General features: G+C 45.9%; 2 protein-coding genes across 3 annotated transcripts in view; both read left to right on the plus strand.

Moving 5' to 3' along the window:
* Nucleotides 1–15,660, plus strand: part of LOC134611501 (tetraspanin-33-like) — a 51,985-nt gene extending 36,325 nt beyond the window's left edge. For both annotated transcript variants that reach the window (XM_063455426.1, XM_063455427.1), the window contains one exon: nt 14,835–15,660. In XM_063455426.1, coding sequence (XP_063311496.1) covers nt 14,835–15,092 — 258 coding nt within the window. In that variant the 3' untranslated portion in view covers nt 15,093–15,660. The remainder of the gene's footprint in view (nt 1–14,834) is intronic.
* A 9,082-nt stretch (nt 15,661–24,742) lies between these two features.
* The window catches only part of NWD1 (NACHT and WD repeat domain containing 1), a 72,415-nt gene continuing 69,435 nt past the window's right edge, over nt 24,743–27,722 (plus strand). The window contains exon 1 of the mRNA XM_063455429.1: nt 24,743–24,892. The gene's annotated coding sequence lies outside the window, so the exon portion shown is untranslated. The remainder of the gene's footprint in view (nt 24,893–27,722) is intronic.

The raw sequence follows: 27,722 nt of genomic DNA on the forward strand, positions 1-27,722 counted from the left end.
CAGCGGTGTTCGGATCATTGAGTAGCCGTTTTCAGTTCCAGGCTCTCAACGACCGAACACCGCTGCAGAGACGAAGGATCCAAGATGGCCGACCGCCGCATGGTCGGTAGCCAAACGACGGCCACCTAGGAGAGCCTATAATTACCGTTTGCAACATTGTTGCAATCGGTGAATTGGTGCCACACGACTTGTGAGTGTGTGGTCTACCTGGGGAGCCCGTATTCGTCTGGCGAACGGCCCGGATAGCCATGTTTCGTCGAACGAAAGGTTTGCATGCTGGTAGCGTACGGCGGCCAGCATGCGAACGGCCATAATACATTACATACACAGTTCAAGATATACAGTACACATTCAGCCTACGGACAACCTTTAGTAACTATAGTTCAGAAGTGGCTAGGTTTGCCACAATGCTCCCCCAGAACCAAGCCGGCATACACAGTCTGATCCCAACGGATCGGCTTGGGGATGTCCGGGAGAGTACTCACAGATCACTTCTCGAGTTCAGTTTGTCTGGATAACCCGTCGGCGTTACTGTTTTGTTTTCCTGGGCGGTAATGGATAGTGAAGTCAAAGGGCTGCAGCGCCAAACTCCAGCGCAGCAGCCTGGCATTGTCCCCAGACACACGGTTCAGCCACACCAACGGGTTGTGATCTGTGAGTAAGGAAAAAGGTTGTCCATACAAATACGGCTGTAACTTTTTAAGGGCCCACACCACGGCCAGGCATTCTTTCTCAATGGCGGCGTAGCTCACTTCCCGGGGCAACAACTTTCGGCTTAAGTAGGCTACGGGATGCTCTCCGCCATCTGCTCCCACTTGGCTCAGCACTGCCCCCAATCCAAACATTGAAGCGTCTGTGTGGACAAGAAATCTTTTAGTTGGATCAGGAGCAGTTAATACAGGAGCATTAGTCAGAGCCGTCTTGAGTTGTTGGAATGCCCGCTCACACTCTGGGGCCCAGACAACCAGTAGGGGAAGGTTCTTTTTGGTCAAGTCCGTCAGGGGTTTGGCCAGGGCGCTGTAGTCGGGAACAAATTTTCTATAATATCCGGCAGTCCCTAGGAACGCTAACACTTGAGTTTTGGTCCTTGGGGTAGGCCACTTGGCTACGGCCTCAATCTTGGCTGGCTCGGGTCTCTGCTGCCCACACCCTACTCGGTGTCCCAGATACTGCACTTCGGCCATCCCTATGTGGCACTTGCTGGGCTTTAAAGTTAACCCGGCTTCCCCAATACGGTCTAAAATCGCCCCTATATGGCGTAGGTGGTCTTCCCAGGTCTGGCTAAATATGGCTATGTCATCTAAGTAGGCACAGGCATACTCCTGAAAGCCGTCCAGTAGCCGATCTACCATCCGCTGAAAGGTAGCCGGAGCGTTTTTCATTCCGAAGGGCATGACCTTGAATTGCTACAGGCCAAACGGAGTGACAAACGCCGACTTGGGGATGGCGTCATCGGCTAGAGGAATTTGCCAGTATCCCTTACACAAGTCAATGGTAGTGAGATACTGACCCCGTGCCATCTTATCTAGCAGCTCGTCTATCCGAGGCATCGGGTAGGCATCAGACACCGTTTTGTCGTTTAGCCTCCGGTAGTCGACGCAGAACCGGGTTGTGCCGTCCTTTTTAGGTACCAGGACTACCGGCGATGCCCAGGGGCTATCGGATGGTTCGATAACCCCTAGCTGTAACATTTCATCTAATTCCGCCTTCATATGGGTCCGGACTGATTCCGGAACCCTATATGGAGCCTGTCGCATAGGTAGCTGTCCCGGGGTTTCGACTCGGTGGGTGGCTAGCGGAGTGTACCCAGGTAAATTGGAGAAGGTAGCCCCTTTAGCTACAATCAGCGCTTGTACCTGGGCACGCTCGTGAGGGCTGAGCCGCTCCCCCAGCTGAACTCCCCGGGAGGGCTCTATCGGCTCTTCCGGTTCTAGTAAGTCAGGTAGGGGCAGGTTCTCCTGATCTTCTAAGGCGGAGGCACAGATCGCCGTCACATCCTCTATCCTCTCATGGTAGGGTTTGAGCATGTTCACGTGGAGCATGCGTCTCTTCCCTACCCCTGAGCAGGGGCCAATCACATAGGTAGTGTCGCATCGCTGCTCTACTACCTGGTATGGGCCTTGCCAGATGGCCTGCAGCTTGTCTGTGCGGACGGGTTTTAAAATTAAAACCTTCTGTCCCACCTGAAAGCTGCGGTCTCTGGCTCCTTTATCGTACCAGCGCCGCTGGCGTTGCTGAGCCGCCTGGAGGTTGGTGCGCACAGCCTGAGTTAGCGCCTCCAGAGGGTCTCTGAACTCCAGTACGTATGATACTATAGGGGTTTCGTCTGTAGTACTCTCTCCCTCCCAGTGTTCCCTAATCAAGTTCAAGGGTCCCCGCACCCTCCTTCCAAACAGTAGTTCAAACGGGGAGAATCCTGTCGACTCCTGGGGGACCTCTCTATACGCAAAGAGTAGGTGAGGCAGGAACCTCTCCCAGTCTTTGTGGGTCTCCCCGAACGTCCGAAGCATCTGCTTCAGCGTCCCGTTGAACCTCTCACATAGTCCATTGGACTGGGGATGGTAGGCGGAATTGACTATTGGCTTAATGCCACATACCTTCCACATATGTTGGGTGACCTCGGCAGTGAATTGGGTGCCCCGGTCCGATATTATTTCTTGGGGAAACCCTACCCTGGAAAACACCTTCATCAAGGCTTCAGCTACGGTTTCAGCATGAATGTTAGTGAGGGCCACAGCCTCGGGGTACCTGGTGGCGTAGTCCACTACGGTTAAAATGTACTTTTTGCCAGAGGGACTGGGTTTTGGCAGGGGCCCTACTATGTCTACAGCTACCCTGCTGAAGGGCTCTGTAATAATGGGTAGGGGACAGAGCTTGGCTTTGTGGCGGTCCCCTCGTTTACCTACTCGCTGGCAGACGTCGCAGGAGGTGCAATACTGTCGCACGTCCTGAGAAATTCCGGGCCAGAAAAAAGCATGCGTTAAGCGATATCGGGTGCGGGTCATCCCTAGGTGTCCTGACAAGGGAATATCATGAGCGATTCTAAGTAGCTCCTGCCTATATTTCTGTGGTGCCACTAACTGTTTGTTGGTCAGGGTGACCGACCCCCCCACTTCTTTTGCCGTGACACGGTATAATAACCCTTTCTCCCACGTGTACCGCTCCCCCTCTAGCCCTGCCTGGTCAGCGTGTGCCCGGTCCCTATATACTTGTAGGGTGGGGTCTGTCTGTACTTCGGTCGCAAAGGTAGTCGGGGTATCCCAGGACGTGGGAGTCGGGTGGGGTTCATGGTCTCTTACCTGAGCCTCAGAGTGTATCGGTGTAGCCGTGGTGCGAGCCTGCTGTCGTGTAGTCACGGGATGGGCCTCCTGGTATGGAGCCTGGGGTATAAAAGCAGACGTCATCTGGCCCAAGTCATTCCCCAGTACAACATCTGCGGGTAAATTTTGCATAAGCCCCACTTCCACAGTTCCCTCTCCCACACCCCAATTCAAATGTACCTTGGCAGTGGGTAGCCGGTATACTGCTCCCCCTGCCACCCGTACTGCCACTGATCCCCCAGTGTGAGTTGCGCCTGGTACCAAATGCGGTGCAACCAAAGTTAGAGTGGCTCCCGAATCTCGGAGCCCTTGTACCTCCTTCCCCTCCAGGGTCACTAGCTGCCGATTATGTTGTCGGTTGTCGGTGGCTCGGACCGACATTACCTCGTGGAGTACTCCTAGAGGTTCCTCGGTTTGAGCGCTCAGCATTTCCTGGGTGGCTGGTGCTACCTGATAGTGATGCGCAGCAGCCCTTGGTGTTAAGTTTTGTTGCACCTGGTTCCATGCTTGTCGGCTCCGGTTTTGCGTACACTCACGAGAAATATGTCCCCACTGCTTGCAGGTGTGACATTGGATGTTAGCCCGGCCATTGTATCGAGAGGGGGGTGGTGGGTTATTTAGTGTTGGCCTGGACAGGGTTACTGTGGGGCCGGTAGGAGAAAAGTTATTGGGTGGCCCGGTAATCCGAGGGAGAGTCTTATTTTGAAGTCCGTGATGCCTCCTGGCATCAAAATGCTGATCCGCTAATCTAGCTGCTTCGGTTAGGGTGAGTGGTTTCCGATCTCTCACCCATTCTTGTGCTTCTGGGGACAAGCCATTAAAGAATTGCTCCAGCAGCATCAACTGCCGCAATTCTTCCATATTGGTAGCGTTGCTGGCTTGTATCCAGCCTTGTGAAGCTTGGTCCAGCTTATGTGCCCACTCTGCATGTGAATCCTTCTCAGGTTTGCGCAAGCCCCTGAACTTGCGCCGGTACGCATCTGGGGTAATGGCATACCTCTCCAAGATCGCCCTCTTTACTTTAGGGTAATCTTTGCTGTCCTCTCGGGGCACAGCGCGGTAGGCTTCGGCTGCCCTACCCGATAATTTGCCTGCCAGTAGGGGTACCCATACTGCGGGTTCCAAGTCGTGCAAATCACACAGCCTCTCGAAATCCTGTAAATACCCGTCGATCTCGTCCTTTTCTTCACAAAACACTTTAAATGCGTGATGTGGGACTTTGGGTTTTACCTGTCCGTATATGGAGGCAGTAACAGACTCTGCCCTAGGTGGTGTCTCTGGTGTGCGGTTTGCCATCAGATAATCATGCACATCTGACATCAGCACGGTCATTATTTCCATGGGTACTGGCTGTGGTAGGAATTCCATCCTGGTTCTCAGCTCTCTCTGGTATGGGGTCTCTTCCATGGCTGGTGGAGGTGTAGCGCTGCGGGCTCTGTCTCCCTCCATCAGCTCAGCGATCAGCACAGCTTTAGATTTGTTGCTGGCTATCTTACCCCTGGCTTCCAGTAGTTCCTTTAAAGTCTGTCGTTTCAGTACGGTATAATCAATCTCCATACGAATTGCCCTTGCTTTCCTTGTTCGGTAGTTTCCGTTTACACGAACGCTGCTTTTCGGCTGTAAGGTTCGGATCCCGTCGCTTGCCACCAATTGTAACGGAATGCAGTATTATAGTCCACGATCTCCGTTGGTATCTTAGGTAATCCACAGTCAGAATAGAAAGCACGGCAATATTCCCAATCCTCCCAATAACCGGACGAAACACAGTTTGGGAGTCTTGCTTTATTCACAGACTTCCATATTTATGCAGTTCCCCTTGCAAGGGGTTTCCTTACAGATGTTACAGGGGATTTCTCCCATCAGGCAGTATGATTATCCCAACAGGCATTGCTGCACGAGAGGGATACTCCCACTAAAATGGACGATTAAGTGGATTATCTCCTCATGCAGCAAAACTGGCAATTTATACAGAAATCCATATTTTACACAATTTTACTCGCTTTTATACGAATGACCGTTCGGTAGATAGCTGGGGTCGGCGGGCACATTTAGTGAGAATACCGCTCCGATCCCAGCTAAACTAACCGAACGCCGCACCAAATACATTTAACCATCGAGTTCGGTTTTAAACTACCGAACATCGATGGGGAACAGAATGTGACGAACGCGGAGCTCCCGAACACTCTGGAAGTCCAGCGGTGTTCGGATCATTGAGTAGCCGTTTTCAGTTCCAGGCTCTCGACGACCGAACACCGCTGCAGAGACGAAGGATCCAAGATGGCCGACCGCCGCATGGTCGGTAGCCGAACGACGGCCACCTAGGAGAGCCTATAATTACCGTTTGCAACATTGTTGCAATCGGTTAATTGGTGCCACACGACTTGTGAGTGTGTGGTCTACCTGGGGAGCCCGCATTCGTCTGGCGAACGGCCCGGATAGCCGTGTTTCGGCGAACGAAAGGTTTGCATGCTGGTAGCGTACGGCGGCCAGCATGCGAACGGCCATAATACATTACATACACAGTTCAAGATATACAGTACACATTCAGCCTACGGACAACCTTTAGTAACTATAGTCCAGAAGTGGCTAGGTTTGCCACAGAAACTGTTCGTCGTACCTCCACCAAGCCAAGCCTCCGTAGGTTCGGTACGCGTCTCCTATCCCATCTAAATAACAAAAGAGTTATGAGCAACGCCCCGGAGCCTTCTCCCCGATGACACTAGCCAGAATGCAGAAGGCCCTCAACCAATTCCCGAAAGTCTTTGGTATCTTGCGATACCTCCGCCTTTTTTCCTCCTCCTCCTTTTTGGCATCCTTCTTATCCTCCTCCTTCAAGTCCAAGAACTCCTCCAGGGGAAGGAGGGAAAATATCTCCCCAAACTCACCTTTCCATATCTTATCCTTCACCTCCGCTTTTAAATGACATCCGAGGGGGCCCGCGAAGGACACGTGCACGTTTTGCCGCGCCGCATCCGGGACATCACCGCACCCTACTTCACGCTCCTCGCCCCCTCCTTCTAACCCCGACGACTCAGCCACGGCGCCTGACTCACCTCCGCCGGGCGCGGACAATCGCGTCCCCCCCGAGCCCAGCCGCCGGGTCCCGACTACTCTCTTGTGCCCACACCTTCCCGAAATGCGCAGGCGACCCCTCAGTCCCAGACCAAGACTCTAAAAGTGTCCTTAAATCACATAACAACTGATCAGGGTGTCGTGTGTGTGGGAACTCACCGCTCGAACCTCTGGCCGCAGCTGGCTGCAGAGGCGCCGTCCTTCCGTCCACCTTTCCAGGCACCGGAGAATCCCGTTGATGCCGACTCCCATCCGCCTGGACTCGCCTCGAGATCGTAGGTGTATTGCTCTGGGACCTGTAGGGAGAAGGAAACCTGGGTAGTCTGTCCTGAGCCGTCCTTACCCGCCTTTCTTCCCTACGTTCCTCCCAGTCAACCTTAGCAACGCTTCGTCTCGCAGGGCAACTGCCCTCGCGAGGTGCTCCCCTCCTCTGATCACTGAACCTCTCTCCTGGTGAACCTGATCTTCTACGCTGACTCCTCCTTTCGCCATCCCTGGAATTGCGCCTCCTGCAACAGGAGCCTGCTACGCTGCACCCGCTCCGCGCTGGGGACCTTTCCCTGCTTCTTGAACTCCCTGTTCTGCTCCTCGTGCCGCTGCGCCTGACACTAGAGAAGCGTCGTTCTTCTCCCCACCCGCTCCCTGCGGCCTCCATGTCATGAAGCTGCCCCTGAGAGCGGCCAGATGGGCCCTCTCGCCTACTGCTGCCATCCTTAACTGACTTAATTGGAGGAGCACTCCGCCTCCAATCTGTCAGTGCTGAGCCTGGCCTCTCTTCAGCCGTCCGCCCCATCCCAGATTCAGCATCACTATCCTGGCAGATTGCCGTGTGCCCGGACCCACTTGCTTCCTGTGAAGTCCCCCTGTCCCTGCAGATGTCTCCTTGTCCTGCCCCTGTCTGAGACGTTCCTGCCATGACACCGCTGTCCCAGCCTCCCCCTAACGCCTGAGGGGCCGTTACATACCCTCCATCATCATTACTCCCCTGCCCTCCAGCACTGTCACTAGTGGCTGACTCACCGGGACGTGTCTGCTTCGAGCCGCCGCTCACATGACCTCCAGCCGACCCGGCCTCCGTCCCGGCCGTCTTCCGAGATCCACCCGGACCGTTTCTCCTGCCAGCCGCGGAACCGCGTGGCTTGTATCCCTCCGCCATAGTGCGCTTTACGGGCGTCCTTGCCAGGCCGCTGCCGCGGCCGCCGGAGCGAGCCGTGCGCCTGCCTGGCTCTGCTGACCGGGCCTCACCCGGACCGTCGGTCACTTCACGTCCCGCTGAAGGGCTCCTCCTCCGCCGCGCTGCGGGCCCAGCGCCCGGGCTCAAACGCTGGGGTGGTCTTGTCCTCCTCGTCGGTCGACGGGCCGGTACCGCGGGAGCAGGCCCGGTAGCCCCCAACTGCTGATGAAGCCAATCCAGCCCTCTGTCCTTCACAGCTGCCCGAACACCATCCAGGATCTCTTCTAACGACGCCATAATCCTGCAGAAACGAGAAAGAAAAAGAACCTCGCCGACCTGACACAATTTACAGGTAAGAGAGGCTCTGGTTAAAATGGCCCCTATTCTAAAATGGCTGCTCTTTATACTCCCTGTCTCCACCCCCAAGCACCATTACCCTAACCCAACCCCCAAACACTAGCACCTGCCCACTCCCTGGCTCTGTCAAGGCCCACTCCTCCCACTGCGTTGTTCCATGGGCTTCATCCCTCTTGTCATACTGGATTTCTGGATTTCAGAACTTTGGTTCTGATCTGTGTGCCCCAACATTTGGACGAACTCTGGCCTCTTCCTGTTCCAGTCTCCTTGAATTAAAAAAAAAAATCTTGTTTTATTTATAAAGCTCCCGTGGTACTGCAGACTTCCTGGGAGCCAATCTTCAGAACTTCCCTAGCAGTGGATATTCACAAAAGCATGCAGTTTGCCACAATAATTTTTCAGCTCTTTGTACAAGTGAGTCTCTGTATTTAGACTCTCACACACATGTTGCTTACTGTATATCCAATATATACAATCAGGTTTATTCACTAAAGTGAAGTTGATGCAGAGTGTATGTTAGTGTAGTGAATGCAGAGTGTGTGTCAGTATAGTGAATCCAGAGTCTGTGCATAGTTTAGTGAATGCAGAGTGTTAGTGTGTAATAAATGCAGAGTGTGTGTTAGGGTGTAGTGAATGCAGAGTGTGTCAGTGTAATAAATGTAGTGTGTGTGTAAATTTGTAGTGAATGCAGAGAGTGTGTTAGTGTAGTGAATGCAGAGAGTGTGTTAATGTGTAGTGAATGCAGAGAGTGTGTTAGTGTGTAGCGGATGCAGAGTGTGTGTTAGTGTAGTGAATGCAGAGTGTTAATGTGTAGTGAATGCAGAGAGTGTGTTAATGTGTAGTGAATGCAGAGAGTGTGTTAGTGTGTAGTGAATGCAGAGTGTGTTAGTGTAGTTAATGCAGAGTGTGTTAATGTGTAGCGATTGCAGAGTGTGTGTCAGTATAGTGGATGCAGTGAGTGTGTTAGTGTGTAGTGTATGCAGAGTGCATGTTGTATTAGATAATGCAGTGTGTGTATTGTATTAATGTATTAGTGTATGCAGTGTGTGTTGTATTAGTGTGTACAGTGTGTGTGTTGTGTTAGTGTATGCAGTGTGTGTGTTAGTGTATGCAGTGTGTGTGTTGTATTAGTGTATGCAGTGTGTGTGTTAGTGTATGCAGTAAGTGTTGTATTAGTGTATGCAGTGTGTGTTGTGTCAGTGTATGCAGAGTGTGTGTTGTGTTAGTGTATGCAGTGTGTGTTGTGTTAGTGTATGCAGAGTGTGTGTTGTGTTAGTGTATGGCGTGTGTATTGTGTCAGTGTATGCAGAGTGTGTGTTGTGTTAGTGTATGCAGTGTGTGTATTGTGTTAGTGTATGCAGTGTGTGTTGTGTTGGTGTATGCAGTGTGTGTGTTGTGTTAGTGTATGCAGTGTGTGTTGTCAGTGTATGCAGTGTGTATTGTGTTGGTGTATGCAGAGTGTGTTGTGTTAGTGTATGCAGAGTGTGTGTTGTGTTAGTGTATGCAGTGTGTGCTGTGTTAGAGTATGCAGTGTGTGTTGTGTTAGTGTATGCAGTGTGTGTGTTGTGTCAGTGTATGCAGAGTGTGTGTTGTGTTAGTGTATGTAGTGTGTGTGTGTGTTGTGGCAGTGTATATAGTGTGTGTGTGTTGTGTTAGTGTATGTAGTGTGTGTGTGTGTTGTGTCAGTGTATGCAGTGTGTGTGTGTTGTGTTAGTGTATGTAGTGTGTGTGTTGTGTCAGTGTATGTAGTGTGTGTGTGTGTTGTGTCAGTGTATGTAGTGTGTGTTGTGTTAGTGTATGTAGTGTGTGTGTGTGTTGTGTCAGTGTATGTAGTGTGTGTGTTGTGTCCGTGTATGTAGAGAGTGTGTGTTTGTGTAAATGTGCAATCTGGGGGGAGGGGGAGAGGGAGGGGGAGGAAGGGGCATTTTCGCATAATTTTTTAAAAACAAAATTACATTTAATTAAATTGTTTCCCCCCTCCCTGCTTACCTTTGTCCAGGGAGGGGGGAGATTCCATCCCTGGTGGCCCTAGTGGTATAGTGTCCCCAAATGTCTCAGTGTCCCCATGTCTCTGTGTCCTCAAATGTCTCAGTGTCTCTATGTCTCCCAGAGTCTCCATGTCTGTATCATCAAGTGCCCCCATATCTCCCAGTGTCCCCAAGTGTCTCAGTACCCCCATGTCTCCCAGTGTCCCAAGCATCTGTGTCCCCGTGGCTCTCAATGTCCTCATGTCTCACTGTGTCCCCATGTCTCTCAGTGTCCCCTAGTATCCTAGTGACACGGGACACATTGAGACATGGGGACACTGGGAGAAATGAGAACACTGAAACATTGGGAGAGTAGGGGACTGGGCGACATGGGGACACTGACACTGTGATACATAGGGACACTGATGCCAGGCTGGCCTTCCAATTCTTTGGACAGACATGCCCCCTTTTTGGGCATGTTTGGCCCTTTTGGCAGTTCTGGTCACGTGATTCGCATCCGTGGCCCACCCTTTTACCCCACCCATTGACATCCCGCTTCACTGGACACTGCTGTTATTGGGTATCGGTTTACTTGAAAGATGAAAGCATAAATTAGAGAGATTAGCATAGAGTATGTGTTTTCTTATAGCTGCATCCTTTGAGTTTCCCTCCAACACCATCTCCATCAGATACGACGCTTGGGAGGTATGACTGTTTTAGTGTTTTTGGTCGATAAGATTCTGTAATTAGGCCCCATCATAACTGTCAGCACCTGGCCCACTTGGCTCTTAATCTGTCCCTGGTACCAGGGCATTCGCTACATAGTCCCCCTGAAGTCTATTCGCGGTTTTGGTCCATGTGAACAAGCTGGCCGCCACCTTGTGGTAGTCTATTGGAATTGCGGCCACCCAGGTGAACACTTAGACCACAGAGGTGGGAATTGCAACCATGTATCAATTAAACTTAAAAAGCTCCAGGGTGGTCTCTGGTTTGTGCCGCTGTTCGGCAAATGATTCATATAGCCCCAATTGCACGAACAGAGCCTGTTATTAGTCCAAGAGGCACAATTTGTGTTTTTTAACACAGAGGCCATAGTCACAGGGTAGGAGGCTGGCAAACAAGTTCTCCAAAAGCCAGTGGCGAGGTCACTTTCACCACACTACCTAATAAAATGTGAACAGGATATTGCTTTACTGCAGAGGGTGTAGATAGATTGGGGGACTGGGCACTAAAATGGCAGATGAAATTTAATGTAGAGAAATGCAAAGTTATGCACTTCGGGGGTCAAGAATGCACAGGCAACTTACACCCTAAATGGTAGTGAATTAGGGATAACCACACACAAGAAGTATTTGGGAATTGTTATAGACAACAAATTAGGCAGCAATATGCAATGTCAATGTGCAGTTGCTAAGACCAGTAAGGTTTTGTCATGTATAAATAGGGGCATAAATTCTCAGGATGAAAATCTAATTTTGCCTCATTATAAATTGCTGGTAAGACCACACCTTGAATATGCTGCGCAATTTTGGGCACCTGTTCTAAATAAGGATATCATGGCACTAGAAAAAGTGCATAGATGAGCTACAAAATTGATAAAAGGAAAGGAGCATTTTAGTTACGAAGAAAGGTTTAAACATGTAAATCTCTTTAGTTTGGAATATATTCGGGGCCAGTACAAACCTTTATCTGGAAATCTATTCATAAACAGGGCTATACATAGGACACAAGGTCACGCATTTAGGCTGGAAGAAAGGAGATTTCATCTAAGGCAAAGAAAATGTTTTTTTTTACAGTAAGAGCAATAAGGATATGGAATTATCTTCCTGAAGAGGTGGTTTTATCAGAGTCTATACAGGTGTTTAAACAGCAATTGGATAAATACTTGCAAAAACATAACACAAAGGGATATAATTTCTAATTAGTGGGGTAATAGCTGCTTGATCCAAGGAGATATCTAACTGCCATTTTGGGGTCAAGAAGAAATTTTTTCCTAGTTTGTTGCAAAATTGGAAGCGCTTCAGACTGGGTTTTTTGCCTTCTTTTGGATCAACAGCAAAAACATATTTGAGGAGGCTGAACTTGATGGACGCAGGTCTCTTTTCAGTTATCTAATTATGTAACTATGTAATATCTATAAGCATGAGAACAAAATACACCGGACTCCATAACCACTCCATAACCACTACAAGCTATAAGGGCTACAATGCCAGGCCTCTCTGGCACTGTCTCATTTTTAAGAGTTAAAACTAAATTTCAATTGGTTTGACATATATCCCAGACACCTATAGACTGTCCATTTTCACAGATAAAGTAAATTAAGCAACAAATAAACTGTTGTACCTGGTTACACAGGATGCAATAGTATATCCTATGTAGTAGGCTTAGAGTACTTAGGGTTAGAGGGTGTATGGTTATGGGGTAATTAAGGTTAGTTTTGACTGGTTGAGAATGAGTGGAGTTACAGTCTACAGGCTGGAAGTCTTCCTTAACACTTAGCGCCGCCCCCCCCACCCCCAATTTGTAATACCCCATAACCCAAACTCCATACGCCTAAGGACGTCCTCAACTTTCCCCTGACCTCCCACTAACACTAACTTTACCCTAATCTCTGTCCTAACCATATACTTGTGGCTTCGTTATATATATTATGTTGCATTCTTATAAACACAGCATCATTTCACTACATTAACAGCATTTAAAACATGTTCTTTCAGTCCTTAAGAGAAAGATTTGGCCCCATTTTATGCATAAAGCGTTAACTACCTTTGGACAATAATGCTACCCCACTAGCTGGATAACACAGCTACTCTCCAAAATCTATAGTCTGCTTCAGAAGGGGTCCTCAGCTGCGGTCCTTGCTCCCTTTCAAAAATCATGGGCAGCTACACTGCACATTCAACTGACAGAAAGAATCGACAAGAATTGCCAAAAAAAGAGACTGGTCGCATATTTTCCAGAAGGTCATGTTCACACCACTTAGCCATATCAAGAGGGAGTCATTCTATAAGAGGGTCACTCGTTGGTAACGTACTATACAGATATTACATACACTCTTCCCCAACATCAGTTATAATTACTGGTGTTGTAATTCAGGAGAAGGCACTACAGAGCAATTCTGGAAACAAGTGCTCAATTGCATTAAGTTATTCTACCTATCACTAATTCACCTTCGCAAGTTTTTACTTTGTTCAAGATATGAGTAATCAAAGACTACTACGGTTCCTCTGAAATTATTCTAATTACATGATTCCTAAAACCTCAACCTCTAACTCTACAACAGTGGGTGAACAGAGTAGATGATACAAGATCCAATGATAAATTGCACGAGGGGGCAGACGGCAATGCCCATCAATACAGGAGAGTATGGAAACCATGGCTAGATTTTTGGTCCACTAACTGCAATATGACCGCATAGCCTATCATGCTACTTCATCTTGATTACACATGCAACACACTCCTCCTACCTCACTAACTTCCCCTGAGACACCGCCTTGCTGGGTCTCAATTGCTTCTCCAGGCATCCTGACTTATATTCTAACTAGCCTCCTGTGCTTTACGTACTACATAATTAATGACTATACTGACGCATTTTTTTTCAAGTATACTTACCTACACAATTGGCATTCTTTAACCCTTGTTTATCTTCCATTATTCTCTATTATTTTCTCACAAGTTCACTTAATCTTTCATTTTGAGTTTTTTTATTTGTATAAACCATGTCAGGGCCTAGCACTATATGCATGATTGGTACAGAGTGTTTGTGATTCATATGCAATGTCACCTTATAACACACTTGACTTTGTAGAATGCTTTAAGCCAAATGTACATCTAACAACCTCACGGTGACCTTGAATGATTGTACATGTTATAACATGCATATTTCGACTGCAGCTATTTTATTGTTGATATCTCTTGCTCTTTATCAATAAAAAAGCAAGCATGTATTTTTGCCTTGTAAATTAAAGCGGCACTGTCATGGCCGGATCCAGTTTTTTTTTTTTTAACCCTGCCTCGCAACTCCACTACATCTAATTGTCCCTCTAGTCATCCTCAAATGCCTCTAAACCCCCCATATTACCTATTTTCTTATCTTTATTTTCTGCCCGGACCTAGGTCCTGGGGGCTGCCATCTTTGTGTGGTTAGATGAAGTTCCTGTGGGACACGTTATCTGCCCATACTAGATAGTGCTGTGAGAAAGAAGAATAAATTAATAGAAATTTCAAACGAATGAACAAAGACCTAATTTATTACAAGGAGGGAGCTACCGGCGCACAGCTCCCTCCTGGTAATATGTAAAAATAGAAGCAGCAGGGAGCAGTGCTCCCCGCCACTTCCTAAGCCCCCCATGTCCTCCCTCACTCTATGGGGGTTAATATGACCCCCATAATAGCATAAGGGAGAATAAAATCTAGATTAAACTCGCTATGCCGCAAGTAGGGGTTTGTATACTAAACAGTGAGCAGCCAGTGGTTGCTCACTGTTGTAAAAAAAAAAAAAGCCCCCATCTAAAAAATGGGCACTCACCCGTCGCTCATGGCGGGTGGGGGCCCTAAATGAAAATGGGAAATTTGGTCGTTTTGCCGGCATTTGGGAATACGGAAAGCAGGCATCGCAAGAACACGGAGGAAATGTGAGAATTGTGGGAACATTTCTCTGACCCCAGGAAATGGAGCACATTTTGCTCCGCGCTGGTCATAGATGGTCAGGCATAGGAAACCTCCATAAGACAAATAGTCTCTACTTTGTCTTATGTTTTAAAGAAAACTAGAGCAGACAGGAAGAAATGGAGAACAGATCCTGAGAGAGGGAGAGAAGAGGAAGCAATAAGGGAAAGGTAAGTTCGGCATGACAGTGCCGCTTTAAGTTATACATCGGTATTGTAGTCTGAAAGGAGCCTATCTATAATTGTAACGCTTGCTTATTTTTATTCTCATTCCTAGCTTTTTATCATCTTTTTGGCATTTGTTTTGATCTATGAGATTAATATTGTGATGAAAAGACGAAAGAGCACAGTTCCTATGACAACAACACAAAAAAAGATTGATGGAGGTGAAATGTTTCTGAGAGAAATGGAGTGCATAGAGAAAGAATTTGAAAATGAACTGGAGTACATGGAGGTAGAGGAACGAGAGGAAACATTTGTCAGACAACGGGGTTACATGGCTGCCATAGAATGTGAATACCATGAACAATCATGATACGAAAAGTGACTGAGCACCAACAGACCCTAAGGACAAAAATTCCAAGTAGAAAAATACATGTAGTCTGGACATTGTATTTTGAGACTGCTTTTCTTGGATGATTATTTAACTGTGAATAATAAGAAACAGAGACTGTGAAAACTGGCAATAGGCTATGATCTGGTTACAGATATTATGGTCCTGGAAAAGTTCAGCATTTCAGATGTGTGAAAAAGAAATCTGGTTCTATTGGTACTATGAATTTTAATCTCTCGTCAAAGGATCAGAGCTTGTGACATATGTGTTCTCCAGGAAACCAATGTATTGGCATTGACATGTGAAATGTTATTAAACAAAAATATTTCATAATTGATGCTTCTGTTATGATAGAGTTGGGCCCTGGCAAGTTGATTATTCATTACCACCTGCATTCATAACAGTTTGTGGTTCATTACAAATATTGAAACATTTTCTGGGCAATTTAACACCGCTTGATGCTTGTCATTAAGAAGTGCTACTCTGCGTGCTTCTCATTCTACTTTTTTGGGGGGGAATTATGTTTTATCTGTGTGTAAAAGTGTATGTTTGTGTCAGTGTGTATGTGCGTGTATCATGGTGTGTATGTGTCAAGGTGTGTGCATATGTCAATGTGTATATGAATGTGTGTGTTTATATGTGTATATTTGTGCACGGAATTTTCTAATACGTAATGGAATGTAGAAGGGGAAGCAAGGTTGGTTGAGGTGTGCCGAAACCAACGTACGAGTAGGCCTGTAATAAAAGAGAGCCCACAAAGGTGAATTGTAAATATACATGGGTGTAGGTGGGTTGGGACAAACGGCTTGCAAGACAAAGGTAAGTAGGAGGGAAGGGGTTTAAATAGGGTCATAACTCCTCCCACAAATTCAGGTCAAATGTCCTTCCAACTTGTGCTCGGAATTTTCTAATACGTAATTGAATGTAGAAGGAGAAGCAAGGTTGGTTGAGGTGTGCCGAAACCAACGTACAAGTAGGCCTATAATAAAAGAGGGGTTCAGGGAAAACACACTTTATTGCAAGTTTATACAGCATGAGTACCGAAAGCTTGTAAGGAGCTTTACTCTGATTGAGGTATGTATGTAACTGAGCTGATGATTTCTTGTGACCCCATCGCTTAGTGATGTAGATTGGGGTGTAAGAGTTTTAAGCTGCAGCTGTAGCGCTTGCTAAAGAGACCAGCGGAGGAGACAGGATGAAGCTCGAGCTCAGTGGAAGGGTTAGACGTAAAGTAATGGATTAGGACTCATAGTGAGTGGTTGCCTTTGGAGACGTAACAGCTGAGTGACAGCATAGAAGGTTTTAATTAAGATGCTTTGTTTGTAAGTTTAAAGAAAGAGGCAAAAATGACCATGATTTTAACTGCAAAAGTCTTGAATTCAAGCAAACTTCTGCTTGTGACATGGTACAATACACAAAGCCCTGGCGTAAGTGATGGAATAGTCGTGAACCTGCGTGAAGCGTGCATACCTGTGTGTGGTGAAATTGTGCTTAGTCCCAGATTAGCTCATGGAATGGTGGTATCTTGGATGGAAAGTGGTGGGCCATGGGGAGTGCCTGAAAGAAAACATTAATAAATTGGGAGCGTGAAAGAGCGTTGGCTGCTGTGTTGTGGACACCAGGAATGTGGATACAGACTAGAAAGAAGTGAGAGGTAGCTGCCAGCCACGTCCGCCTGCAAATCAGCCTCATAATTGTTAGTGAGGAGGACCGACCTTTGTTAATGATGTCGCAGGCTGCGGAGTTGTCGGAGAAGCATCTAACTACTTTGCTGGTCCAAAGATGACCCCATGTGTGGGCGGCCGCTACGATTGGGTAGATCTCAAATAAAGTAGACGTTTCTCTAAAGGCCGGCAAGGCATCCGTCTCAGTGGGCCAGTCGTCCCTAAACCATTGATTGCCGTAGATGGCTGCGAACCCTGTATGTGCCACTGCGTCTGTATGAATCAAAGGTGAGTGCTCTGAAAGTGGGTGAATGAGCAAAGAGATCCCATTCCAATCGGCCAAAAAGCTACTCCACATGTGTAAATCTGCCCTAGCTGGATCGTCCAAAATAATTGGGCAGGAGACGGGCACACCGTGGAGCAAGTTGAGAAGCCTGGAGACAAAAGACCTCCCCTGCAGAATGATATGCATTGCAAAGTTGATGGACCCCAATAATGACTGGAGGTCCCTCCTAGTGCACGTAACACTCCGCAGGAACAGGACAATCTCGTTCCTAATGTGGGACAGTTTGTCTGGTGGTAGACTGGCTTGGAAGGTAGCGGTGTCCAGTACTATGCCCAAGAAAACAAGCCTGGTAGAGGGACCGAGTGTTTTGCTTGATGACAAAGGGACCCCGAGTGTCGTGAAAAAAGCTGTGGCAGAGTGTATACTGTGGGGATTGTGAACCTGGTTCTATCAATAAAAAATCATCTAGATAGTGGATGACATAGGGACACCTGATTATATTTAGGAGCAGCCAGCAGAGGGCTTCTGCGAAGATATCGAATAACTTAGGGCTGCTCCTGGAGCCAAAAGTGAGCCGGGTGGCGAAAAAATACCTGTCCCTCCATTTAACACCGTGTAAGTGCCATGGTGAAGAATGAATAGGTAGTAGTTTGAAGGCATTAGTTATTTCTGTTTTGCTCAACCAAGCCCCACTACCTGCTAATATGATGGCTTGCATGGCGTCATCAATTTTAGCGTAATGTAGTGAGAACTCTGTGGTGGGAATGAGGGAGTTGATACTGGGAGTAGAGGAGGAGTGAGGTGTGGAGAGGTCTATAATCAAAGTTTTTTGTTGGAGTATCTGTGAGTAGCTTTACCGATGGGATTGGTACGCCAAGATGAGAAAGGTGAAGACAGAAAAGGGACGATCATGAAACCGGCTGTGATTTTTGTGGACAGAAGGTGGTCCTCCGTAATGGGGTAAGTGGAAGAGGATAAAAGGTTAGGGCATTCGAGTGTACCTGTGGGGATGGCGATAAGGCCCATGTGAAACTCCTGTGAAAAACCCATCACCAGATGATCAACCAGATGCCAGCTGGATTTGACTGAAGATAGTATTCCAGGATTTCAATGTTAACCTCGGTCAGGCGTTTCTTAGGTGACAGATGGGCTGGGCAAGTGGACTTGGTGTGTGCTCTTAAGCAGATGGAGCAGATGTGCAGTGCCCCGCATGCCGTGAAATTACATACCCCTGCATTAAAGTCACTGCACACCCGAGCCTTGCCCAGAAATGTAATGGGACTGTCCGGCGTGTCTCTGTGCCCATCTCCCTGACTAGTGTGTGGGGTGAGGGGGTGGTGAGAAGTGGAAGTGTCTGTCTTGCTAGTGAGCGTAGTTTGGGAGGTCAGCAGTAGGGACATCAAATTAACGTCTTTACCCTCAAGAATTCCCTTTTTAATGGACTTTGGGACAGGGTGGGCCGGGGAAACGTATGTAGTGGGTATGACTGAGACAACCAGGGGAAGGTTTGTCGAGCCCAACAAGACACCTGGTGTGGCTATAGCCGATTCCACTTTCGCCAGCCTGTGATTGATCGTGTGGAATCCAAAGTGTGGGCTGGCAGTCTTTGTGAAATAAAGACTGGCCTAGGGACGTTGGCCTGTGTGGTCATGAGACTGTATAGTTCGGCCTTCCTGGCAGTGGCAGAAAAGGGGATAACCCTGAGTCTGAGCTCTGCTGAGATTTTTGGAATGGTCCAGTATCTCAGGGACCTGTGGGTAGAAGGGGTGAGGGATTTCTCCGGAGACCCAGGCCTGACTGGCAAGCTGGGTATTTTGTCCGATGGTAGATCGATGATCGGTTCTTGTGACATCTGAAAAAGGAAAAATGATTTGGATAAGTAGGGTGAAGAGGAGGTGAAGGTGAGACCTCTAGAGAACTGGCCTGCTAGCTAGTGCCGAGGTGAAGAGTTTACCTAGACCAAGTGACAGGTGAGGCCCTGCTAGTCCCAAGTGGCGGAGAGAGGCTCTACTTATGATTTGGGCCGAGGGGATTTTGTGGCCACTCGGTGACCGTAAAGAGATTCAAAAACGTGTGGCCGTGACTTGGGAAGCCCTAGCTATAGCCCAAAAGAAGGGCGAGCGAGGTGGCTAACTATGATTTGGTCGTGGGGCCGAACCTCTGTGTATGAGGTGGGGTGTAGACCTCGCGGGACTGGGTAGTAACTTTGATAGCGAAGGCCAGAACCTAACCCTAGGAGCCAGTTCTCTAACCTTGAGTATTAGTCCTGTTTGTTTGGACAAAGCACAGGAAGACTTTGATATGTCTTTATATTTGCTTCTGCAGGAAGCGGGCTCGGTCCGGAAACCTAAGGGTAAAGGAGATGCTAGTGGGCCTGAGGCGGGCCACTGGTGTGCCAAGTGTGAAAACGTAGAACGTATGGGTAAGTGTGTATCAGAGATACTGTAACGTAAGCCTGTGTAAGCTGAGGGACCTCAACGTTGGTCCGTAATTAGAGACAAGCCCCTGGGATCCCACAGATGTGAATTTTTTTGAATGATACGAAGGCGAAGTGAGGCCTTAAAGAGAACGTAATCGTAGTGAGTAAGATAAAAAATACCTGGTACTGAATGCCAGGGACCGGGAAGCCTGTTGGTTGTTGATAGCGCAGGTCTAAGTAATGATATGAAGAAATGATAAACAGGAATTTCATGTTAATATAATAGTAGCACGGTTGTGTAGGTTTATGAGATTTGTTGGCATCTTGGTGAGGCGTCTTAGACCTGGTGTGTTTGAAGTTTAGAACCCACTTTGGGAGGTGGGGGGGTTTTGCATAAGGTCGTGGAGGCTGAATGAGGCCTCAGGAGAAACGTAAAATTGGTAAACCTTTTTACCTGATACCGTGAAACTGGATACCACTTCCTGAAGATTTGATTGAATAAGAGTAGTAGAACCTAAAACATATGCATTCTAAGTATGAGGCACCAGAGAATAAGGTTTTATTTAAGGAACAGAGATTTGCAATATGAGCTACTGAACTGAAATAAGCCTGGGAAACAGGGGAGAGGGGGGTGGATTAAGTTACTGCAGGGTGAAAAATTAGAGGGTTGACGGTGGGTTAGCCTACTGATATAAAAGTGTAAATAGGCCAACTGTTCCTTTAAGAAGATTCCCCTGGGAAATTGTGTTCATAATTAAATGTGACAGTGGGCTGTGAAATAGTGCCACACAGACTTAGTTAAATACGTGGTGTAGAACCAAGCTATACATAATTAATAAAAGGAAATAAAAGAGAAGGGAAAAAAATAGGTGGGGGGGGGGGTGCTTAGTTATAGTAAAATGCCATACTGAGGTACATGCATAACTTAAATAGAAAAATACATGCTTAAACCTCCCGCGTTCGGCTAAACGAACGTGCGAGAGGAATATAACTAAATCAGCTGCAGTCTGTTTAAGTAGAAACTAACGAAAGGCTGCACGAAAAATCCGTATGCAAACATATTCGGCTGTACGAACGTACGAAAGAACAGACGAACGTAGGGTAAGTATGGGCGGTCGATAAATTATTTAGACGAAAGTGAAACGAAAGCGTGTGTACTCTGCGTTCGGCTGCTAGCCATCCTCATTTATAAGTCAACATTACATCCAAACACACATCTGCACTCAAACGCAAACATTACATATAAACACACACCTGTATTTAAATGCTGAAATTATATACAAACACCAACAAGCCAACATTACACACAAACACAACCCTACATTCAAATGCAAATACTACACACAAGTGAACATCACTGCATTCCATTGGCAACAGTACATACAAATACATACACACACATGCTCTATGCAAAAACATGCTTACATTCAAAACGCACAAAAATTGCTCATAAATACAACCCTGCAAGGATGGGAAAATGGTAGATCCCCAGCTGGAATAGCATCATGGACGTTGTACGATAGAGGGGGCCCAAAAACTTCTTGCGGGGTCCTCTATACGTTAGTTCTGCCAATGCTTGGGATGTTTTTCACATGATTAGCCATCAGTGGAATAAATATACAGTATGTTTATTAATTATGTTACCTTTATATGTTATTTTGCTTTTTACACATTGTCTATTTATTTATGTATTATTGTATATTTTTTAACATTTTTCATCTTTGTGCAGATTGATCATTTTAGGTTCTGGCAAGATGACCAGTTATGCTATTCTGTCTACTACTTTGGCTTGTTGTTTTAGTTGGACAGCCTTCCTGGGCTTTGGTCTGTCTTTTCCCTACCCTTCCTTAGGTTTTTTCTTAAGGTTTTACAGTTTTTGATTCTTGCTAGCCCATCTGTGGATTTTCAGACTGTCCAGTGTCAGCCCACACATGTGTAATGATCGACAAACATGGCAAAATGTTTTTACGCGAGAATGACTTGAGTAGGGCAGTGGAAGCCATGGCGACCATCTTGGAAGTGAAAAAAGGCCACAATCTAATTCAAGGCTACCAAGTGCCCCCCAGTAACACCTATTATGAAATATATAAATGGAGGAGACTAAAGAGCAAATTTGAACTTCAAACTTACTACCTGCCTGGATTCTTACCTGCTTGCTCCAATTTGCCATTTTGCTCCTTACCATAGGTAGGAGACTCTGCTTCCCTCTACTAATAGATGTTTAGCTAAACTATGTAAATATTACATATATTTATTTTATGCTATATTTTAGTAGCCCATATGGCCTATTCTTCAAAGTCCCAAAAATGACACTTTGTTTCAATGTGAATTGGATGTAATGAAGCTATATACTTTATAATCATCATTTTATAAAATATTTTTGATATTATTTTAGTAAAAAGGAAGGGATAATCTCTTCCCCACCTAAAACAAAGAAGGAATGTACGAGATGTGAATGCAAAGCAGTAGAAGGTAAACATATGTGCTATAATTGTCTCCAAATGGCAGTGTCTACTGCTAGTATACATAATATAGCTATTCGCTAATGGATATGAAAAGAAGTTGCACAGGGCATTTCAGAAGCCATTAATCTTAAAAAGAAAGCAGAAAAGAGTCCGCGGCATAGAGAGAATTCCTCAGACTCTTCAGACGCTGAAATATGACTAAATCGAATCAAATGAAGAGGAAGCTAATTTGGTTCCTGAATCATTAGATGATAAGACACTTGAAAAATGAATTCAGATGTTGAGAAATACCTTGGAGATAACCTAGAGCACCTCAGATAGGTACCTTGGTGATCTTAAAAGACAAAAACATTATTTTTTCTTTACATCAAGCCATTAGAATATCATATTAACTGAATGGAAGAAACATGTCTCCTTTCAAGGTAAACTATGTTGGTATACAACCATGAAGAAGAAACAACCAAACTTTTAACCACTCTTCCCAAGATGGACACACTAATTTCCAGAGTTGCCATAAAGTCTGGCCTACTACTAGATAGTTCTGCCTCTTTAAGAGAACCAATGGATAGAAAACCTGATACAGATTTATCTAATGTCTACACTGCAGCTGGTGCTAGTTGTCATCCAGCAATAGCCTTAACTTCCGTATCCAGAACCATGAGGATTTGGCTATGTTAGCTGGAGTCATAGAGAGAGGGGTCAAGAGATCTGACCTCAAGGATTCATTATGGAAGCTAAGAATGGTAAGATTTATTTTCAGAAGCCCACTTGGATATAGTTAAAAACATTCTCAAACTATGGTGCTTTCTCATTGCAGCAAAATGGGTGTTATGGCTTTGGTATTGGGGAGCAGATGCATCACCTAAATCTAATTTATGCTCCCTTCCATTTGAAGGTGATCTATTATTTGGAAAAGCACTGAAATAATCCCTCAAGGGAACAGTAGAGGGAAGAATGATTTTTCTCCCCCAAGAAAGAAATGCCAAAAGCCACCTTCTTTATGGGTGACCAGGAATCTTATTTTAGGGATAGCTGGGCCTACAAACCGGGAATAGAATTTAATAAATCTCCATTGTGGTGCAGTGGACAGTCATCTTCAGCCAGAATCAATTGTAACAAGAAAAAAGAACAAGTCCATTTGTTCAGGTAACAAGACATTCTGACTATAAGTTGTGTGTAGGAGTCTGTCTATTGGCATTCAGGACACCTGAGAAAGAAATATTAACGACTCCATCAGAAGCCCCAGAAGAAATTTCTTTATCCAAACACGTATACCTCCAGACAGTGCCCTAAAAGATTATGTGAAAGATCTGCTAAGAGAACAGGTGATTATTACGATTCAACCTCAAGAAAGATTTCAGAGTCATTATTAGTGGGTGAAGTTCTCCTACAGTCCCCGGTGTCAGATCTTGATAGAACTGCACTACTTCAATCCATGGTGGGCAATTCTGTGCAGCATGCACTAATGCTTCCTAATTTGAACATTCTCTCGGTTGGGCAGAGGAGGCTGTCGGGGAGTGCAGAGTTCTGTGGGCACGGTCCATAAGGAAACCTGAGAGAACGGTAAAAATAAGTGTTCAAAAACAGTGAGTGTCTGGATGGCAGTAAGGCTTTTTCTGGAAAGTGTGTTGCTTTTACTTTCTGCCACTGCCAATGATGGAAGAAGCGTCGGAATGTCTTACACGCTTCAGGGTTAATTATAACGGTCTATAGCTAATGTTAGCATGGCTAAAACGCATGAGTTTCCGGAGCTCTAACAAGCTGCGGTCATTCTCGATGGTAGTCAGGCTCTGCAAACCATAAATGAAATGATTTATCTTCCAAATGGGAAAGAATTGAGCAGTGACATTGCAGTGGCATGAACTATACCCCCAATCAACCTCACTAAGCTAAAGTTGTTTTGGTGCTTAGTGGGTCCTTTTAATTTGCATTTCAGTCACTGCATAGTGCTCAGTCTGTAACACTGTAATCAAACAATAGAGAGAATTGCACGGGGATCGTCCCTGGGTTTGCTATATGTCACATATATCTCAGGTATATGAATTGGGAAGTTAGGTTGTACGTTTCAGAGTACTAACCAGACAAACACTCTATTTATGTGCACATTATATTTGCATTTTCTTGCAAGGGTGAGCATACATCTCTGCCTGCCGGACTCCCAACCCAGGTAAGCCCTGACAGTTTCACATCCTGAACAAATGATGGCATGACAGTGAATTATAACAGAGCTATAATTATTATTATTATTTTATTATTTATAAAGCGCCAACAAATTCCGTAAACCACTATCCCTGGTAATTTGGGTAGTAGGTCTATTCATGGATTGTTGTATTTTATTGAAAATTTTTAACAGGAAGGTAATTAAAAAAAAATCGAAGAAATAATAACAGTTTGAAATGTAAATTGTTGCCGTCTTTTCTGCATCACCAACAGCTTTGTGAATGACAAGGTGGCCGTTGATAATGGTCAAAAGACCATCAGAACAGGTTAAGCCTGTCTGTCTCACAATGACAGAGCGTGTGTGTGTGTGTGTGTACAAGCCAGCCACAAGAATAGAGATCTCCCCACTCCCAGAGGGCTCGTTTAAGCTCTACCCAGAGGAAAAACATTTGTTGTTATAGAGATGGGACAATGCTATATACACTGTTTCTCTCACAACATTTTATTTGCAGAAAATCTGATGAACTTCTTCTAACGTCTTCATTACCAATACAACCACTTAGACTTTTAACAAAACAGTGTTTTTCAGTTTAAATTCTAGTTATAAGGTTTTTTTGTTTTTTTTTACATTTATTTTTCTTGAAATTCTTAAAACCTCCAGGGACAATATGTGTAAAATGTTCTGACTTCTGAAATTTTTATTCAGGAAATGCAATTTGTAAGGCATTTAAATTGGACATAAGGTATTGGTCCCCCAGAAAATTGGAAGAAAAGAACAGATTATCCAGGTAAATGTGTGAATGTGTTTGTATGACAGGATAAAGTCAGGAGTGGAGTTACAGTAACATAGATAATCTTGCAAGGTTTGATAAAAAAAGATGCTTGTACTGTGCCCATTAGGGCAGGATGTACATATTTCAGTATGTTTACTCATTGATGTGGAGTTGGCAGTCAGATAATTAGTTGGTCCCTTTTTAGGATCTTTTTATTCAAAAGCCAGTAAGCTGTCCAATGTAGTGCAAAAGTGTCTGTAGGAACTTGAATGGGGACAAACTAGTCGTGCATTAGACACATGTTGAGCACACTTAGGCAAATATCAGGTGACAATGCTGTGGAGTGCCTTTTTAATTTCAGAAGTTAATGTTATTTGCCATGAATAACAACGATGTTATGGAGAAACACAGCATATATTCATACTTGGTCTGGAAAGGGATTTAAAAGAAAATGTCATATTTTATGCCAAAGAGCTTAATTTTAATTTTGAATATTTTCATATTACATTTGCAATTCACTTTGAATTCCAGACAATTCACATTTTAGTGAAAACCCTGTACATCTTAACAACTCCAAGGTCTACACAAAGTTCTAAAGATGTTTAACTTCAGATTATGATCACTGGTGCAAAAATATAGCACTGTGATAATCGACATGGATAGTAGAATTAATCTGTTCCTCTCTGCCTGGGAGAACCCGGTATAGATAGTCAGACACGTAGGTTTTAATAAGTGTAAAATATAAATAATTAGTAAATGTTCAAGCTTTTGTGTTCAAGTCAAGTTAACAATGGACTGTTTGGACTTCACAGTTCTTCAAGAGTATTCAAGTATTCCTGAAAGGCAAAAGAGACACTCTTATAGAGCTGACACTGAGAACAGTGGTGTATCTTGGTTTTGTGCTGCCCTAGGCAGGACAAATTCAGACACCCCCCTCCCCCCCCGCGCGCGCGCCACCCCCACCCAACCCTTCCCCCCTGCCCAGCCTTCTAAATACACACACATTCACTGAGAGATACGCATACACTAGCTAACACACACACAGTCAGACACACACAGTCGGACACACACACACACTAACAAACACACACAGTCGGACACACACACTAACAAACACACACAGTCGGACACACACACACACAGTGAGACACACACACTAACAAACACACACAGTCGGACACACACACTAACAAACACACACAGTCGGACACACACACTAACAAACACACACAGTCGGACACACACACACTAACAAACACACACAGTCGGACACACACACACTAACAGACACACACACTAACAAACACACACAGTCAGACACACACACTAACAAACACACACACTGACAAACACACACAATCGGACACACACACACTAACAGACACACACACTAACAAACACACACAGTCTGACACACACACTAACAAACACACACAGTCGGACACACACACACACTAACAGACACACACAGTGAGACACACACACTAACAAACACACACAGTCGGACACACACACACTAACAGACACACACACTAACAGACACACACTGTCGGACACACAGTCAGACACACACACTAACAGACACACACACACACTGACACACACACACACACTAACAGACACACACATACACACTAACACACACACACACACAGACACACACACTAACAGAAAAACACACACACACACACACACACACACTAACAGACACACACACACACTAACAGACACACACAGTCAGAGACACACACTCACATTAACACTTTTTTTTTTTTTTTTTTACTCCCCCCCCAGCCTCCTTACCTTTGGGAATGCTGGGGGTGGGGGGGTTCTCCCATTCCCTGGTGGTCCAGTGGCTGCAGGGCGGCACTGGCGGGCAGGTTGGGCAGCCGGCGAGGGAGCTCTTCCCCTGAGCTCTCTGCTCAGCTCCCTCGCGCGCCGCCCGCAGAGTGAGGCTGGGAGGCGGAGCCGGAATATGACGTCATATTCCGGCTCCCAGTCTCACTCTGCGGGCGGCGCGCGAGGGAGCTGAGCAGAGAGCTCAGGGGAAGAGCTCCCTCGCCGGCCGCCCAGCAACCAGCAACCAGCCCAGCATGTCTGTTAGCCGCAAGGCTAACAAGACATTTGCCTTGGGCATTTGGGGGCGGTGTTTTTTGCCGCCCCCTGGAAAATGCCACCCGAGGCAAATGCCTTGTTTGCCTCGCGGCTAATACGCCCCTGACTGAGAATACATGTGCATATATTGTATAAAATACAGGTTCATATGTAGCCCACATTTTTAAACATTGTGGGCTAATAATGAGTCTACTTTGAGATAGAATGTGTCCCTATTTAGGGGCAGTTCATAATTTGGGGCCGAATCCATCTGTTCCTTTTTTCTATCTAATGTCCCTAGAATTCTGGTTAATAGTGTTATTGTGTTGTGATAGAATGCAGATTAATAATGTGTCTGCACTGTGATAGAATGTAATACAACAATAGTGTGTCTCTTCTTTGACATAATGCAGGTCATTATTGTGACCATACAGTGCCAGAATGTAAGTTAACAGTAGAACTGGATTACACTTTATATGGCCTAGATAGCTGAGCTGGCAGAAGAAACAAAAGACCTTTTTGCTTGGCCCTGCTCCCTCTTAAAAGTGCAGATCACTTTAAGTAATAGCTCACAGTCCCAGTGCTTCTCAATGACTTAGAGTGAAGGCAGACAGTGCTCTGAGTCAATGACTGAGTGGTATGACTGGAAGGAGCTCTGACAGTATCTGCAACTGACAGTGGTGCAGACCACATGCTCTACCAATGGACTACCAGGGATCCTGCCCAGAGTGTCCCTCCACTGGGCCACCAG

This window comes from Pelobates fuscus, chromosome 5, assembly GCF_036172605.1.
Source record: "Pelobates fuscus isolate aPelFus1 chromosome 5, aPelFus1.pri, whole genome shotgun sequence".
Classification (NCBI taxonomy): Eukaryota; Metazoa; Chordata; class Amphibia; order Anura; family Pelobatidae; genus Pelobates; species Pelobates fuscus.